The sequence below is a fragment of the Canis lupus genome, chromosome 37 (assembly GCF_048164855.1).
Source record: "Canis lupus baileyi chromosome 37, mCanLup2.hap1, whole genome shotgun sequence".
In the NCBI taxonomy this organism is placed as follows: domain Eukaryota; kingdom Metazoa; phylum Chordata; class Mammalia; order Carnivora; family Canidae; genus Canis; species Canis lupus.
The window spans coordinates 22,208,589-22,226,329 of NC_132874.1; the positions used below are offsets into that span (position 1 = coordinate 22,208,589).

The 17,741-nt window shown below is 48.0% G+C and overlaps 2 protein-coding genes across 15 annotated transcripts in view; one reads left to right on the plus strand and one right to left on the minus strand.

Annotated features, from left to right (window-relative positions):
• Positions 1-1,331, minus strand: part of LOC140626460 (testis expressed protein 56-like) — a 31,551-nt gene extending 30,220 nt beyond the window's left edge. For all 7 annotated transcript variants that reach the window (XR_012025627.1, XR_012025624.1, XR_012025622.1 and 4 more), the window contains exon 1: positions 722-1,331. Coding sequence is in view for 1 of the 7 variants with exons in the window: in XM_072814269.1 (XP_072670370.1) it covers positions 722-1,316 (595 nt within the window). In the remaining 6 variants the exon portion in view is untranslated. The remainder of the gene's footprint in view (positions 1-721) is intronic.
• On the plus strand, positions 1,060-17,287 carry FAM217A (family with sequence similarity 217 member A). 8 transcript variants are annotated; one of them, XM_072814254.1, is made up of 9 exons: positions 1,060-1,282; positions 3,394-3,626; positions 8,561-8,683; positions 9,708-9,795; positions 11,972-12,056; positions 12,217-12,230; positions 12,851-12,925; positions 13,013-13,080; positions 15,762-17,287. In XM_072814254.1, the coding sequence occupies exons 1-9, from the start codon at positions 1,265-1,267 to the stop codon at positions 16,975-16,977; spliced, it is 1,920 nt and encodes a 639-aa protein (XP_072670355.1). In that variant the 5' UTR covers positions 1,060-1,264; the 3' UTR covers positions 16,978-17,287. The 8 variants fall into 8 exon arrangements, with proteins under 8 accessions (XP_072670355.1, XP_072670358.1, XP_072670359.1 ...); XM_072814257.1 differs by having other exon boundaries at positions 1,061-1,382; positions 3,363-3,626; XM_072814258.1 differs by having other exon boundaries at positions 1,061-1,382.
• The last annotated feature ends 454 nt before the right edge of the window (positions 17,288-17,741 follow it).

Below are 17,741 nucleotides of genomic sequence, written 5' to 3' on the forward strand. Positions count from 1 at the left end.
TGCCCTGAGGACTCTCCAAACCCCAGAAAAGGAAGGTCATTTATAATCTTCAGGGGATGTATCTGGCTTCTCTCCAGGGCGTTACAAACGGAGGCAGAAGCAGCAGGAAATAGAGCAAAGGAAGAAACTTCAGAGCCTGACCTTCCGCTTGGAAGTTCCCTCACTCGTGTCAAAATCAAATCTCCGCCTGTAAATCTAGTGGTCACATCGCACTTAGTCCACTTCCCATCCTTCCACAGGTGAGCTTTGCCAAAAGAAGAGTGACACATCTATGGGTTCATCAAAGACCAGTGAGAGAAAAGCAATGTGAAGGGGTGATGGTGGGGCGCAATCGGAGAGCCCGGGGCCCGTGTGGCATATTCTGCATGCAGGGGGGCCCTGGGTCTCAAGGATGGAGCACGCTTGCCGTGGAGAGAGTCAGTCTCGGGGCGCCTCGGTGGCTCGGTGGGTTGAGTGTCCCACCCTTGGTTTCAGCTCAGGTCATGATCTCAGGGTTGTGAGATCAAGGCTCTGCGCACAGCGGGGAGTCTGCTTGAGACTCTCTCCCTCTCCCCCTGCCCTTCCGCACCTGCTAGGGCATGCCCTCTCGCCCCCCTTCCCCTGTCTCTCAAAGAAAGGAGTGGGTTCCTACTGTTGGCTGAAACAAGAGGCAGCTTGCACCAACATCAAGTGCACCCTCACCAAGAAGCCTCCCCCGCCCCACCCAGCTGCACCCACGTACAGTCTTGCTTGTCCTCCGTCTTGTAGGAATGGAGGGTGTCCACGAGCCGACTGGGCAGCAGCCTGTGGAGGCTGGACAAGGTCTCAAAGGTGCGACGCAGAACCTCAGGCTGCGCGTAGCTCTTCGGGGTCCCGGGTTTGCCCAGGAGGGGAAGCTCCAGCGTGGAAGGGGGGCGGGCGGCTGGCCCCGCGGGGACCCGCCTTGGCAGCGGGGAGGGCGCACCGGGCATCGGAGGCGGAGCCGGCGCAGGGGCCCCGCGGACCGCGCGTGCAGGGGGGCCTGGAACGCGCCCCTGGCGAGGGTCACAATGGCCCGAGCTGGAACCCCGCGCTCGCCCGCTCTTCAGCCCAGGGGAAGCCAGCCCGTCGGAAATAGCCGGCCCAGCCTTCCGGGGACCGCGGGCAGAAACGGGGGGCCCTGCTCCCCTCGAGGGCAGCGGGAGCCCGGGGCGCTCCCAGCCGGGAGCAGGGCCGCGCAGGCCTGCGGCCCCGGGACCCCCGAGGTGGGCACAGCGCCCCGGCAACGCCGTCGGGGGCGCGGGACATGGCCCGGCTGACCCAGGTGAGGGGCGCACCTGCTGCTGGTCTTTCTCCATCTCACAAAGCGGGATTCCGCCCTACCCGCAGGAGCCCTTCTTGGCGGTGGACCTGGTGACATCACTGTAAGCCACCCCCGTGCTAAGGAGCATAGTCAATGGTATTACAATAGCATCATAGCCTGAGCTAGCGCAGGCCTGAGCAAGACAGAAGGTGCGAGAACAGCCCCCAGACTGGGGGCAAAAGCACAGATAATAAGAAGCCAAGCCCCCCTCCCGGCTCCACCCCCAGGACTGGTGCTCCTCGCTCTGCCAAGCGCTAGGAGGCAGGGGGAGCAGGGGGAGCAGGGGGAGCAGGGGGAGGGAGGTGTGGGGCCAGCTGTCTGCCAGCCTTAACACCCTGGGCCAAGGGGGTCCCCTGGGGGTGGGGTGGGGGGGTGGCTCAGTGGATTAAGGCTGGTCTTCGGCCCAGGGCATGACCCCGGAGTCCGGGGTGGGGGGGTGGCTCAGTGGATTAAGGCTGGTCTTCGGCCCAGGGCATGACCCCGGAGTCCCTGGATCGAGCCCCACATCCAGCTCCCTGCGTGGAGCCTGCTTCTCCCTCTGCCTGGGTCTCTGCCTCTCTCTGTGTGTGTCTCATGAATAAATAAATATTTAAAAAAAAAAAAAAAACCCTTGGCCAAGACTATATGCACATGGTGGTGACCTCATGGGACACGTCGGCATCCAGAGCAGAAGATGCAAACTTTTGCTTCTTAACTTGCAAACTAATTTTTCGGTGTGCACAGTTAAAAAGTGAGCCTTTTAAAAATAAACAAAAAAGGTATAGTGTAAATACAAATGTATGTAAAAAGATGTTCTAGAATCAGAGCCACTCAAGTATAATGGGATTCTTATCCTTTCATGGGTGTTTTTGGAAAGGGAAGGGAACTGGTGGAGTGAGGGGAGTAGAATAGGGAGTGAGGGGGAGACTTCTTTCTTCCAGGGGAACTTGAGTGTATTACTCTAAATATTTACACGATCAGAAAAGAACAAACCATGTTATAAGCCATTCCACAGGCCAAGGAAGCGATATATTAAAATGGATCCTTTTTTTTTTAAAGATTTTATGTATTTATTAATGAGAGACACAGAGAGAGAGGCAGAGACACAGGCAGAGGGAGAAGCAGGCTCCACACAGGGAGCCCGATGCGGGACTCGATCCCTAGACCCCGGGGTCACACCCTGAGCCAAAGGCAGACACTCAACCGCTGAGCCACCCGGTATCCCAAAACTGATCCTTTATACTGCATGTAAATGGATATATGTAATATTTATATATATCACATACACAATCAACTATATATATCAATATATATCAATTTACATCCAGTATAAAGGATCAATTATAACAGCATTATATATATATGACGCTATTGTAATACCATTGACTATGTTCCTTATACTGTACCCTTCATCCCTGCCATATGTGCATAATCATTGCTCTAAATAGCAACTGTTAGAATGTTTCTACTTATCTGGCTTATTGACCTTGGCTGAAATCAGAAGTAGGCCACATTATGATATTTTATTGTCAAATACACTGATGGATAAATGTCCTTTGCAATGGATAAGACTCCTTCGAGGAATCCATCTCCTACCTTTTCTCTAATTGTGCTGTAGTGGGAAGAACAGGGTTCAGGACCAGTTGGCAGTAGGCTGGCGACCCCCTGCTGCTAACTAGTCTTTAACTAGTCCTGTGATCTTGCTTTCAGGCCCCCAGGTCTCAGCCTACAAAACTAAGGTTCTCTGACAAAACGGATCCTTCTCTTGTGTATCTTGCTTGGAATTCAGCTTCTTCCAATTCTGTTCTCCCACAATCAATACATTTACGTTTCCACAACCACATTACTAATATATTATTATTTTTCAAAGAAAAGATGAGACAGTTCTCCTAAGCCAGAGGAGGCTCCCTTTCTTAGGGTGACAGTGAGTTGCTACGAAGAGCCAGGCGCGCCCCTTAGGTAGCAGCGCTGCGTTATTAGCTAAATTGATCCCACAGCACAGCACCTGCAGGACACCGGGTTGTTTTTCTAGCTCGGCTGATCTCTTATTCATGGCTTTTAGGTAAACGGCAATTCCTTTTTTTGTCCCAAAGAGGGCTGTTGTGTCTCCAGAACACCTTCCCCTTCCCCTCGGCCACGGTGGATGTGATAAGATCAGCTGGCTTCCAGAAGAGAAAGTATTCAGTAATGTTCAAAGGGAAAAGATCATCTCCAAGTTTCTTAAAGAAAGCGTTCTAAAGAGAGTGTTCCGATCAAAGCAGATGAGGTGGGACAGTTCCGACCGCCAGAAAGAAGGCCCAGGCTACAGCTTTCCTGGCACCAGAAAGTAAGTCCCGATCCTGAAACTTAAAAATCCCAAGTACACTGGTGATGTAAGGCTAAGAAAACAAAACTGCAGGGCATAGGCATCTAGGAGGAAGCCAGAGGGCTCTTCAAACTGCAGAAATCAAGTTCTACAGAAAAATCTAAATATAGGTAGATATTTACAGTTGAGAATTTATTTAAAAAATACTGGCACTTGATGGGATGAGCACTGGGTGTTATGCTATATGTTGGCAAATCGACCTTCAATACAAAAAATAAAACAAACAAACAAACAAAAGTACTGGCTGCAACTTACGCAGGTGTAGAGTTTCCCGATGTGTGTGTTTCTCTTCTGGAAATCTATTCCTATGCATCACCACCACATTCATTCTAGGAATAAATAGATTTTCAACAAGATTTGGTACATTGTTTTGCATCTAAATGGTGGTCTTGCAAATGAGGGAGCAAAGTGTTCAAGGTTAATTTTTAAAAGAGAAACACAATTTCTAACTTTAAAAAATATTTTTATATGTATTTCCTAAAAAAGAATTCTACAAACCCAAGAAAGTTGGGACATTTAAGGTAAATGCGTACAGAAATGGAGTCCTACGTCAGGGATAGATATAACTGGCCATTGAGAGCAAAGTAGAAGAAGTAGAAGCTGGAAAAAAGGGAAGCACAGGACTAGTTACCTCGCCCTACACGAAATACAAATCACCCATAATTGAACTGAAATGTTTCCCACTGAATAGACTCTTATTCACTTGAGAACAAAAAGGCATGCTATTAATTAGAAAATATGGCCCTGACTTTCTGAAAATATTTACATAATTACACCGAACAAGATTCCATCACAGTAGATAGCCAGCTGCGACGTTGACAGTACAGCAGGGACAAATAGAGGGAGGTGGAGGCAAATGCACGGGTAATATAAAAATATGAAAGGTTTTGAAAGAGGTGGAGCGGAATAGAAGGATTTCCCCGCAGAATAATTAGAAGCTAAGGAGTGTCGTCACTGACATTTCTTTGCATCACCCTGGACCACAAAAAGGAATGGGTAATCAAAGTGCTTTCCAAAAGAGTTTTCTGTTGGTCCAAATTGTCACCTCTCTCCGAGTGGGAGAAATGAGGTGAGCGGCAAGGCGCGCTTACCTGCCCAGTGATTGGCTCAAGGCTTTCCTTCTTTCCACCAATTCAGACCACCTCCCTCGTAATGAATGTAAGAGCTTGTTAAATGCCACGAGACAGAGGACTCGAGCTCTCCTTCCTTCACTGGGTTAGCTAATGAGGCAGAGGTTTAAAATATGGCAAGCCTGATGCTACCATTAAAAGCTGAATTCCAAAAATAAATAAATAAATAAAAAATAAAAGCTGAATTCCCGGAGTGGCCCTGGGATGGCCTGTATGGGATGTGCATTCTGTTGGGCCAAGGGCTGACGGTAGAGCTGCACCGAGCCACTGTGGGAAACAGGCCTCTATCCAAGGACCACCCCCTCATGGCTGCATGAGAGCCAGCTCAGACTCAAGGGTTTGGAGCGAGTAGGATTCTCTTAGTTGCTCACCTTATATTTCCCACGACCACCACATCTCACGCTTGCTTTCCTCTCTCTCAGCCTTGTCTCCTCACCGCCCGGGCTGGGTGCTCTCCCGTAGAGAGTGTAAGGGGCCAATGCTGTCACCAGAGCTCTCACCTGCAATACTAACAACTTTATCAATTCAACAAGTGATGCGGGGGGGGGGGGGGGGGCATGATTTTTATGCTGACATCAAAGCATTCCAAAAGTCTCCAGAAAAAGGAAGATGAGCCAAATTGATAAAGTTTTTAGGAATATGTCCTGTCAAGAAAAAAAAGAGAGAGAGAGAAAGAGAGAGAGAGATTCTTAGAGGATGTATTTATGGATGACAAATCTCAGAGGGACTTTAAGAGATGAAGGATCAGCTCATGTTCTGAAACAAAAGGAAAACATGGAAACCAACATAAAGCAAGGAAGATGGGAGGTACAGAAGCTAAATAAATGGCATGCATGCATGCGTACACATATGCACACCTCTTTTTTTGTCTCCTGTCTAGAGAACATAAAAGGACAAAATATTTCCCAGCTAGATATACTTGTAGAAAGTGTTAGCTGGGAGTACACGGACCCCAATACTTACCCAATTCACTGCTTTTCAAGTAACTGTAAGCTGGGAAAACAATATATTGAAGGCTCAGGTTGCTCATTTATGAAACAGGAATAGCTAGTAGGACCACCTTCATTGGGTTAAAAATATACTATTGGTTGATCCAAATAAAATGTTCAGCATTATGCCTGCCACATGGTAATCGTATCATAGCTAATGTTGTTTTTAGCAAATGTTATTTTTTTTAGAATAATTAAATGAATTCAAATACATCTTGAGTGCCTACTATATGCCAGGTAGCAGGCTAGATAAAATAAGGCCAGGTCTTGCCTTTAAGATACTGGAAAAGATAGAGAGTGAGATACGGTAAGTGAATAATCATAATGTAACAGTGAGAAGGGAATCATAAACAAATGACTCATAATAACCTGATTGGGGAATCTTGGAAGAGGTTGTGATCTATTCTTCCCTGACCCATTTGTGAGGTAGATTTATAAGGATAGGACTTAGCTTAGGAGGGAGGAGGGAAAATAAAAAAGGGGAGCTATTATAGGAAAAGAAAAATGATGTATGTACTGGAGGAGAGAGAGTGTTTAGAAACGTTGCAAAATGTCTGAGGTGTTGGACGGGAAAGCACTGGAACTGATAAGCGGACCCTTAAAGCCTGGCTACAGAATTCGGGCCTCATTCTTTGGCATTGGGAGGGCGTTAGAGCAGGTCTGCGTGTTTTATCAGCAGAAGGGAAAACAGTCTGAAGGAGGAGAGGGCCTAGGAGGCCTCCCGGGAGGCCGATGCTAATCTTATATTCATTCTCCTATATTTACTGTGCACCTACATGTGCCTAGAACAGCTTGCAAGGGGCAGCGTGTACCAGTGAACGAGACCGCCAAGGCCACTGCCCTCACAGAGTTTTATACGCTACTGGGAAGAAACGGGCCATAGAAAAGCACACACGGTTACCAAGACTGTGAGGAGGCCGGAGAACACGTTGAAGCAGGGTGTTATGAAATGGAGTCAAGTAGGCGGGAAGGCTGCTTGGAAGTTGAGTCAGAGAAGGCCTCGCTGGGAGGCAAACAGAAATGCAGAGGAAGGAGACAGATACCTCTGGGCAGGGGATGGGGGTGGGAGACCCGAGCGCTGACCAACCCTTTAAATTGTATGGGACCTATGGGACCTATGGTTTACGTGTGCATTTTTCTGGGAAGACTCTCAGAGGAGTGTTGCATCTCTTCCCCCCATTTGTTAAGAACCAGCACGTTGAGATGCTTAATGAAACATTTTGGGGCTCAAATCTACAGTTGGGTGTTCAACCCAACAGAACGCAATAGCGTCATCAGCAAAGGGCTGCAGCCGTGTCTTCCTCAGATGTCTGTGCTTTATTATAAAGGGCATCTCTGACACTTTTAGTATTTGTTTACTTACTTACACACATGTACCAGACATGTTCACTTACATATTTATGTGTTATATATGTATGTACGTAATAATGCCTATGTAATAGGATATCCATGCAGATGTGTGGCTATATATGTGTGGATATATATGGATATATGCCAACACACACATATTTCGGGGAACTGAACTAAGACATAGGCATTTGGGGGACAAAACTGGCCTCCTCTGTCAGCTAAGTATATCCCAGATAGAAAAAAGTAATAATACTCAGCTTTTGTTTTCCCACTGTAAGACCCATAACTGATGTGGCCCAACCAGGGGTGGGCTTGCCCTCTGCTGGGGAGCCTTCCATCTTCTATTCTGGCTATTTCACTATTCTGTACCCCAAGCGCAGCCAACTGTCTGCGGCTCTGCAGGTGATAGCCCGGCTGGTTAGGTCCCCTGTGCACTGGGCCCCTGCCTCGCTGCCACAGGTGCTTGCAGGGCTCTCATCCCGGGGTCAGGGTCAGGGACAGGGTTAGGCCGCGGTCAAGGGAAGGCCGTGGATGGAAGGCCGCGGAAGCAGGATCCCAGCCCTGACCCCAGCCCCTGCCTCACTGCTGCAGGTGCTCGCAGGGCTCTCAGCCTGGGGTCAGGGTCAGGCTGTGGCCGGAGGGCAGGCCGCAGAGGGAAGGCTGCGGAAAGAGGACCGTGGCCCAGTCCCCGCCTCGCTGCTGCAGGTGCTCGAAGGGCTCTCAGCCCGGGGTCAGGGTCGAGGTCAGGGTTAGGCCGTGGTCAAGGGAAGGCCCTGGAGGGAAGGCCGTGGATGGAAGGCCGCGGAAGCAGGACCCCAGCCCTGACCCCAGCCCCCGCTTCACTGCTGCAGGTGCTCGCAGGGCTCTCAGCCCGGGGTCAGGGTTGGGGGGTGCAGGGTTAGGCCGCGGCCCGAGGGAAGGCCGCGGAGGGAAGGCCACGGAGGGAGGACCCTGACCCCAGTCCTCGCCTCGCTGCCACAGGTGCTCTCAGCGCTCTGAGCCCGGGGTCGGGGTCAGGGTCGGGTGCAGGGTTAGGCCGCGGCCCGAGGGAAGGCCGCGGAGGGAAGCGGCGGAAGGAGGGCCGCGGCCCTGACCCCCGGCCGCCGAGCCCCGGGCGCCCCCCGCCCCCCGCGATGGCCGAGCGCGCCGGGCCGCCCCCGGGGAGGCTCGGAGGGGGGGCGCGGGGGCTCCCGGCCGGGCTCCTTGCCCTGCCCCCGAGGCGCCGGCCGAGCCCCGAGGACCCGTGGCCGCGGTGGAAGGCGCCCGCGCTGGGCGGTAGCTGCGGGGCTGCCCGGCGGCGGGGGGCGTCCTCGGGGTCGCTGCCCCCGCCCCGGCCGGCCCCCGCGGTGCGCAGGCCTCCCGCCGCCCTGGGGCCCGTGCTCCCGGCCGCCCGCCGCCCGCTGCCCTCCCTGTCCTCCCGCCGCAGGAAGCCCGAGGCCGCGGGGGCGCCCGCCCAGCCGTTCGCGCCGCCCGCGGAGGGGCCCGGGGCTCGGGGCGGCGGCCGCGGAGACGACGGCGGGGACCACACGTGGGCCTGCGGCGCCCTGGGGTAAGAGGGGGCCCCTGCACCTGCGCTCCCCGGGCGGGGGGGGGGCCGGGCTGCAGATTCCGGGGTCCCCCCCGCCCCCCGCAGCGGGGCTCCCCTCCCGCCCCGGCCGCGGCCTCCCCGGGGCGCCCAGCCCTGCCCCGCGGCCCCGCCAGGGCCTGGCATCCACAGGTGACCAGTACCCCCCCCCCCCCCGTTTTTATTGATATTCTATTTATCCGCGAGAGACACAGACACAGAGAGAGGCAGAGACACAGCGGAGGGAGAAGCAGGCCCCATGCAGGGACCCCGAGGCGGGACGCGATCCCGGGACCCCGGGGTCACGCCCCGGGCCCAAGGCAGCCGCTCCACCGCCGAGCCCCCAGGCCCCCCTGGATCTGGACCTCTTGATCCAAAACTTCCCTGAACCGTATTTTCTACGGATTTCTTGAGGGCACACCTCTCCCCGCAGGAGCCCATACACTGTAAAGGAGTCACGGATACTCTGGCTCTGCGGCTGTCCTGCGTGACTCTTTCCAGACGGTCCTGGGGTGACCCGCAGCCCGTCCTACCTGTTAGCCGGGGACTCCCTGCTGCTCCGGCCTCACACAGGTGCCCGGAGAGTTAGTGTTTGGGCCTGTGGGCCCTCGGTGTCCCCGCCCCGCGCCCCCAGGTCAGGCCCGTTTTCACACCCCGGCACCTGGTGTGAATGATGAAAAGCAGACATCCCGGGCCTGGTGTCTAAGTTCCAGAGAATTGGTCATGTTGGTTCTAATCTGCATCTCAGCTCTTTGATAGTGTCTCCATCCCCCGCCCCCCCCAAGACCTTAGTTTCCTAAGCTTCTGTGGGTCAGGCCCTCCAGTTTGCCTTTGTGGGAGCTTTGGGGTGCCTTGGGCCTTGCGGGGCCCATCTCCACCGCCCCGGCCGGGCCCTCGCAGCCCCCCGCCCCAAGCACCTTGGGACCTCTGGGTGCAGAGCCAGGCTCCCACTTTTCAGCGGCCCCTGAGGCACCTCACCCGCCCTGTGCCTGTCCCACCACCTGTGTAGGATTCTAAGGAAACAGAGGAGCAAAATGGGGAGAAGAAGTGGTGAGAGCGGCGGCAGCAGCCCTGGCGCCCCCGGCACCCCTCCCCAGGTAGGGCGGTGCTACCCTGGGCGGCTGGGCGCCCCCACCCCGGCCGAGCTCCCCCCACCCTGCCCCAATCCCTGCGCCCAGTGTCCTCGTGGCGCATTGGGAAGAGCCAGTGGGCCGTCTTTGTGCTTCTTTTAATAAAGGGAAAAGTCAGCCAGCAGCTCCCCAAAGCTCCAAAGCAGTTCTTGCAGCAGCTGGATTTGGGGAGAGGCCGCGCCTGGCTCCTCGGGCCGCGCCCACCTTTCCTCATTCCCTCACACGCACCCTGGGAAGACGGGGTCAGGGGGTGGGCTGTGGGCAGCAGCAGTTCCCAGGACCTCCGGGGGGGCGGCAGCACGCCTTCCCAGTTGACCCAGTTCTCGCTGTGTGACCTCAGCCGCGGTTTCCCTTCACTGTGTCCCCCCAAGAGTCTTCCCGCCACATGCTGTTTTGCCCGTTAGGGGACTAGGACCCCAGAGCTGAAAGAAGCCTGATCCTCTGTCAGGGAGGTCTTTAAAAATCCAAATAACTGAGACTCACCTCCATCCCCACGGAGTCAGAACTTGTCATTCCTCCCCCCTCCCCCCCAAGGATCATTATTTTTAAAAGATGTATTTAATTTAGGGAGAGAGCTCATGCACCTGTGTGCAGGGGAGGGGCAGGGGGAGGGAGTCTCAAGCAGACTCCTCACCTGGGACTTGATCCCATGACCTTAAGATCATGACCTGAGCCAAAATCAAGAGTCAGATGCTTAACCGACTGGCCACCCAGGCGCCCCTCCAGTGTTTTATGTATGTATGTATGTATGTATGTATGGGGTTTTTAAAAAAAAGATTTTATTTATTCATTCATTCATGAGAGACACAGAGAGAAGCAGAGACACAGGCAGAGGGAGCAGCAGGCTCCTTGCAGGACTCGATCCCGGGACCCCAGGGTCACACCCTGAGCGGAAGGCAGATGCTCAACCCCTGAGCCACCCAAGGCGTCCCTCAAGTATTATTTTTAAAACACTCCCTAGAAGAGGCTCATGCAGAGACTGGCCGTAAGTCCGTGTTGTCTGGGGGAGCAGGGAATTCACCTCCAGAGAAAGATGACCTGCAGCCGACCTTCCGATGGTCAACTACCCTTCCCGCCAGGGGATAGTTTTCTCATGGGCCGGTTACGTCCTCATACTATCCTCAAGCTTAACCTGCTTAATCTCCCTGTTCCTCCTTTCGTTTGGGGTGATACCTAACATTTTAGTTGTGTATTGCTTAGAGTTTAATTTACAAAGGATTTTCTCTTTTGAGATAGAAAACAAACTGAGTTCACTCCTTAAAAATTACTTTAAAAATAAAATGAACTCCTCACCTCTTCATGTTCCCTAGTACAGGGTAGATTGCTACAGTCCTCTCCTGTACACGCCCCACATTTCCCCCCACACAGCACCTGGCACGTGCCTGGAACATAAATAGTACATATTAGGGCCTTTCCCTATTCACTTTTTGGCTTGCTTTTGAACATTTCCCAAGTGGTTTTCAACATCCGGAGTCTAGAATGAGTAGCGGACTGGTCAGCGTTGAGTACAATGTGCAGATTAGAGAATTTTCGTTGGCGGATGGAAAGATTTCATAGGCTATCAGATGTGGTGCTCAGATACAGAAAACTTGGCAAATGTGCCATTGTACGCCAGGCACACACTGAACTGGATATTTTATTATAGTTTTATTTTTTTTTAAGATTTTTTTTTTAATTCATGAGAGACAGATAGAGAGAGAGAGAGAGGCAGAGACACAGGCAGAGGGAGAAGCAGGCTCCATGCAGGGAGCCTGACGTGGGACTCAATCCCAGGTCTCCAGGATCCCACCCTGGGCTGAAGGCGGCACTAAACCACTGAGCCACCGGGCTGCCCTATTTTATTATAGTTTTAAAACCAATTTTGAAAACCTGTGTGTCTTTACTTTTAATAAAATAAGAACAAAACCATAAGTTAATGGAAAAGCCTTTCTATCTCCTACTAGGTGTTACCAAGCTGGTAATAGTTTGAAAAGAGAACAGTGCATGCTTCTCAAAAATGCTGTTAGTGTCCTTATAAGAGGGAGAATGGGTCATGAAACTTTATGCCTTTCTCACACTTTAGCCACAGACATGAAAAATTATGTACTTGAGCTTTTAAAGTGTTCTTAACGTTAAGTTTATCCTAAAACAAATATTGTTTTAGAACTTGTCTCACTGGAATTTGGATTCGGAAGTACCTGCTCCTGAAAATAAAAATCTCCCACCTGGAAAGGATAGTGCAGCAGGTGGTAAGAAATCCTAGACGTGTGTATTTATATTTATACATGTTGCAAATCTATATTCATATTTATGATATCAATGGCCACTCATATTAGAGGGGGTTTGTTTTTAATACAACCAGTTTTGTGTAACTATTAATTGTCATTTTTTCCATACATATTCTTTCAGGCAAAATTAACAAGGTAAGGATAAATGTTTGGTTTTAAATCGTTCACAAAACATTATTTTAAAACTATATGTTCATTAAAGAAAATTTTCTTTCTTTAAAAATTTCAATTTCATTTCTGTAGAGTTCTTCAAACAAGTCAAAGCTCTTTCTGTTCTGCAGGGCTGCAAACTGGTCATTAAGTTAATATATATTTTATCATATATTTTGTTCAGTGTGCCAATACCAGAAGTGGAAACTAATGTTGCGTGACTAGTGTTTTGTAGTCACTGCCAAAGGAGAAGTAGTCTCAGCTCTTAAGATATACTGAAGCCGTTAAGATGGTTACTATTTTGTTTTGAAGTAGTGAGGAATCTTTCATCTACTTTTTTTTGATCGAAATATAAAACACTTAACTGTTGGTAAAATAAAGTTAATCTTAATGATATTCGAAGCTCATTAGTTAACACTGCTGGTATTTGTAACAGATTATGCTAAATTGCTGCTGAAGTCAGTAAAAACAAATGATATCTGTATGTATAAAAGGGAGTATTTTATGACTTTATATTTCTTGGTTAGAACAAGAACTGTATATTCTTAGAACAATAACAGGAAATAGGGATGTATTGTGTTTAAAAGTCTTCTGCTGCTTTGTAGAACCATTTGGAAATTCCAATAGATCAACTGATGCTAGAACTTAATTCGTCAGAGCATGCTCACAAAAGAACGCAGGTGAGATTTTATTCATCATACCCAAAGCATTTTTCTTGAAAATGCATGCAGTTACTAAGATGTTGTCCGTGGTTTTTCTGTTATCAGAATAGTAAACAAGGGATGTTTCAGTTATGGAGTTATCCTCTTAACGAAGGAAGTACCATGGAGAACAGGTGAGAGAATATTGATTTTCGTAAACCCCTAAATTAATGAAATACACTTAAATACACATGAGTTAAAAAAAATACTAAAAAAAGATACACGTGAGTTTACTCATCTGAAATACCAGGAGAAAAAAACAACCGGAAGAAAAAGTATTGTGTGCCACTTGTGGCAAATTATGGAAGCTCACCCTAAAACAGGAAGTGGCTGGCATACACTGAGGGCATCACTGGAATGTGAAGAATTCAGAGTTTTCTGTGCCCTTACAAGGAGAGTTTACGTGGGTAGAGTTGGAGCTTCTTGTTGAAGGGAAAAAGAAGTGTAACAGAAAAATCATAGTGCATCGGGTAGGAATGATTTCTGTCCCTTGCATATGTGAATCCATTTAACTGCCACAACGATCCTATAAGGCACTGTTGTCAGCATCCCTCTTTTACAGATGAGGACATGGAGTCAGGGTGACAAGGTATGTGACTTGCCCAAAGTCATGCAATGAGTGGATGAAAGAACCAGGCTCATGCAGTATATTGCTTCTCAGACCTTGTGTGGGTTTGATTTCTTAGTTTTTGGTTCTTAAACTTTGGTGCGTGTTGGGACCAGCTCGAACGCTTCTTACAAACAACCACAGGTTACTGCTACGTGGGGATGACATTTATTCAACACCGCGTCACTTTTACACACAGGATGTTGTTTGATGGAGCTCCTGAATCTGAACTAGAGAATTAGTTCCTCAGTTTCGTGCCCACTTTTGAGGGTAGGGTGGCTCACTGGATAGTAGCCGACTCCCCGGCTCCCCATCAGAGGGCCTTACGTCTGTGAGGCTCCCAGTAAAACTCACCTGATGCTGAAGTTTGAGGCGTGAATCCAAGATGTGCTATGGGGACCATAAGGACTAGTGTCCTAAGGGAACGTCAGTGTGAGGGGCATAGGAAAGCCACCTTCACTAGAAAGATCTCCCCTGGGAACAAGGATTTCAAGGTAAGAGGTCAAACGAAATGAATGGAGTTTTATCACACTAACACGGAGCAAACATAAACTGAGTCAGGAGCGGGGCAGTGGCCAGGATTACGAACCAGGGTCCCACCACTCAGCTCCACCACTTAGTAGGTGTGTGACCTTAACCACTCTGTGCCTCAGTTTCCTTACTCATAAAAGGTAGAAAGTAAAAGTCCCTATTTTATGGGGTTGTTGTGAGGACTGAACAGTATGATGTGTTTGATAGGCATTAGTCACTACTACCGGGGAAGCCTACGTATGTTGCAGAGTTAGAAGTCAGTGTCAATGAAATATCCTAGGACTGAGATTTTTCTCCTCAGTAGCCATCAAGAAGCCCAGAGCATAAAATCAATATCTTTCATCTAATGTTTTACATTTTGCAAAGTACGCTCATGTAATTGTCCTGCTTCTCAGCCCACCCCAAGGTCGGTACGATCATTACCATTCTGCTCACTGGTGGCAAAGGGGTTCAAACCTAGGTCCTCACGCCCAGATTTCATGGTCTTTTCAATAAACAACATGGACTGTGTCTATTATCAATTGTAGGTTTAAAGTGACTTCCTTGTGGTTTTACAAAGTTTACAAGTTAAATATTTAGCTAAATCAATACATTTTTACTATTTTCTACAGAAATGAAAGTATTTTTCAATATCCTTTACTTTGATGTGTTTAAACTGGCATGAGGGGCAGGCCGGGTGGCGCAGCAGTTTAGCACCACCTTCAGCCCAGGGCCTGATCCTGGAGACCCGGGATCGAGTCCCACGTCGGGCTCCCTGCATGGAGCCTGCTTCTCCCTCTGCCTGTGTCTCAGCTTCTCTCCTTTTGTCTCTCTCTCATTAATTAAAAAGCAAAAAACAAAACAAAAAAAAAAAACCCCCAAAAAACTGGAATGAAAGGAAGCAAGAAGATAATGAGACTGTATATGTCAATTAATGCTTCAACTCTTCCAATGTCAGTACTTCAATAAGCTTGAAAAAAAAATAAAGTAAAAACCAGACTATAAACTCAGTATTCTATGGCATGGCTCTTTTGCAGTTTTCATTCTAATACACTACCTAGAAGCATTACTCATAAAATAAAAGAACACCATCGGATGAAAATTACTATGGGATAATTTTTTTTAATTGTATAGTTTTTTGGTTTTTTACTATGAAATAATTTTTGGTAAACATTGTTTTTGCTTCTTTTTATGTTAGCATGACTTTTTAAAACCACAACAGCTAAAGTAGAAGGCCTTCTTGAGAAACCTAATTACATCCTTTGAGTTTCCTTTTATCTAATACTGGGTGCATAAACATTTCACTATAATTTCACTTTGAGTTGGAGAGCCCGCTTCTCAGATGTCATCACTGCACATACAATATTAATAACAGGCAAACATATAATTAGCCATCGTTAACCGGTGGCCACGCATACCATAGATGCAGCCAGCCATTTGTGGGTATGATGACCTGGTCACTTGGGCATGCACGAAGGGATGTCCAGATAATATTCTAATCTATATTTTTAAAAAAATGTATATAGTTGTATATAATTGAGCATATTTAGAAATGAACATACATCTGTTACAGATACACGGAGGCCGTTGGAAACTAAATGTTAACCAGACTTTGATAATTTTGCTTATTGATTACCATTTTAACAGCATTTTAAGTCTAGTCAACAAACCATTCATTAATTAAATCCTTTTTTAAAGGGATTTCAAAAAGTCTGCAGTGGAAACTGGCTTTAATGTAACCAATAATCCCATGAGGCTCTTCACTCTGAACCACTCACTGACAAGTGCTTCATTCGATAAGCAAGTTGATCCTTACCCAGGACTACAGATGCCGTCAGGTCTCTGCTGGCCCTATGCCGATGGAGACTTCTTTAAGGACAGAAATGAGCCTTATATTAATTTATGTTCAACTGCAGAAAACAATAGTGGTGAATCTTTATGTGCCCCAAACTGGAACTTGAAATATGGAAACAGCAGTGTGGAAGAAAACTTAACAGACGAAAGTGATTTATCTGAAAATGAAAAAGCAAACGATAGTTTGCTCAGCTATTTTAAAAAGATGGACCTGAACTTAAAGCCAGAAACAATAGAAAATGTTGAGGAATCTTTCACAGAGGAACCAAGTGAAGTATTTCCATATCCCGATTTTCTCCCTTCTCCTTTCAATACCCTGGACTTGCACAAATTAGCCCTCTCAAAATCTGAAACTTGGAAAGCGACAGTGGAGCCTCCAGAAAGCTCTGTTGAACATTTGATCACTCGTTTACTGGAAATGGAAAGATTACAACATCTGACTATACAAAAAGAGAGGCCCAGACTACAAACTACCTTCTGTGCTCCTGCAGCTACTGAACGACCTTTCTCCTCCAAAGCTATCCCCAAAATGAGACAGCCCAAACTTTCGGACTCTCTGAGTCTTCAGACAACTTGTGTCAATAAAAGTCGTGAAAAAAGAAAAAGCACTTGTGGATCTTGCAAGCTTGAACAAAATGCTTCAAAATGGAATGGGAGCAATGCCGGCAAATGCAAATGGACTTCCAAACCACCATCTCTCAAAAGTTCATCCACCACCAAACAATTGGTTGCAACTTGTGATGACATTAGGAACCTCAAAAGCTCCATTTTAAATCCATGCCAAGAACTCTCAACCAAGGCCACTACTTCCCAGACAGCCCAATCATTGGTTAAAATGGTCTCAACCAGATGTCTGCCACCAAGGTCTCCGATCCCAGTTTCAGCTATACCTCTGTCTTTTCCCGAAAATCAGAGAGAAGAAATTAAGGCACCAAGGACCAAAAAGAAAACTTATCAAAAAAACATTGAATTAAACAAATCACTCTATATTCAGAAGTTAAACTGTTTATCACCTTCCTTTACAGCTAAGGATAAGTGTTCACCCATTGACCAAAAATAACTTTTCTCCTCCTCTTCTCAACGTGAGCAAGTCTTATTTCCAAGAAGCTTGACTAAAACATGCCTCATCATTCCGAGATGCAGGTATTACACACATGAAGAACTTGATGTGACGTGGAGTGGAACTCGTGAAAAGCACTGCTGAGATGTCTAATGTATAAATCCAAGGGCTTCCATACTGACGTACTTGGCAATCTTTTGCATGTTGTGTTTCAAAGGAATGTTTCACTTAGTAAATCAGTCAAAAGACTATTCTTTTGTTGTGATTGTTTCCCAGAATTCCATCATCAATAAATGCTGTAATCGACTTACTGCTGGTATATTTTTGTGTTCTGTGACAGTCTTAGGAGTGCAGTTACCTCTAGTAGGGACTTACTCTTTGGGTTTTCCTGTTCTGGTGGTATCTCTTTTTCTTTACTATTTCTAAAACCCCCTTAGTCTATCACTTTGACCTATTTAGTTGACCATTAACAGCTAAAATACTTGATTTTGTTGAATTAACATGCAAGATCCTCTAGATCCTCCCATGAATCTTTAAATTTTTTTCCATTCCCAGGTCCTTTGTCACATACATGAAAGCGAGATCAGTTCTCCCGGGACCTAAAGAGAGCTGTAGGCATGAAACAACCCTCTTCCACTCAGACCTAACAGTTTTCAGAATGTCAAAGGAAAAATGAGAAAAGGTTGCTGTCCACATAGCAGCCAGAGTCTATTGTTAATGGCACTTTCCCCCTTAAGTTCTTTGTTGCTGGAAGTCTTAGCCCT

What these genes read in the sequence shown, in the direction of transcription:
- FAM217A (XM_072814254.1), top strand. An exon ending in TGGGCCTGCGGCGCCCTGGG is followed by an intron (nt 8,684 to 9,707) that starts GTAAGAGGGGGC and finishes CCACCTGTGTAG; the next exon opens with GATTCTAAGGAAACAGAGGA. An exon ending in CCCCCGGCACCCCTCCCCAG is followed by an intron (nt 9,796 to 11,971) that starts GTAGGGCGGTGC and finishes ATATTGTTTTAG; the next exon opens with AACTTGTCTCACTGGAATTT.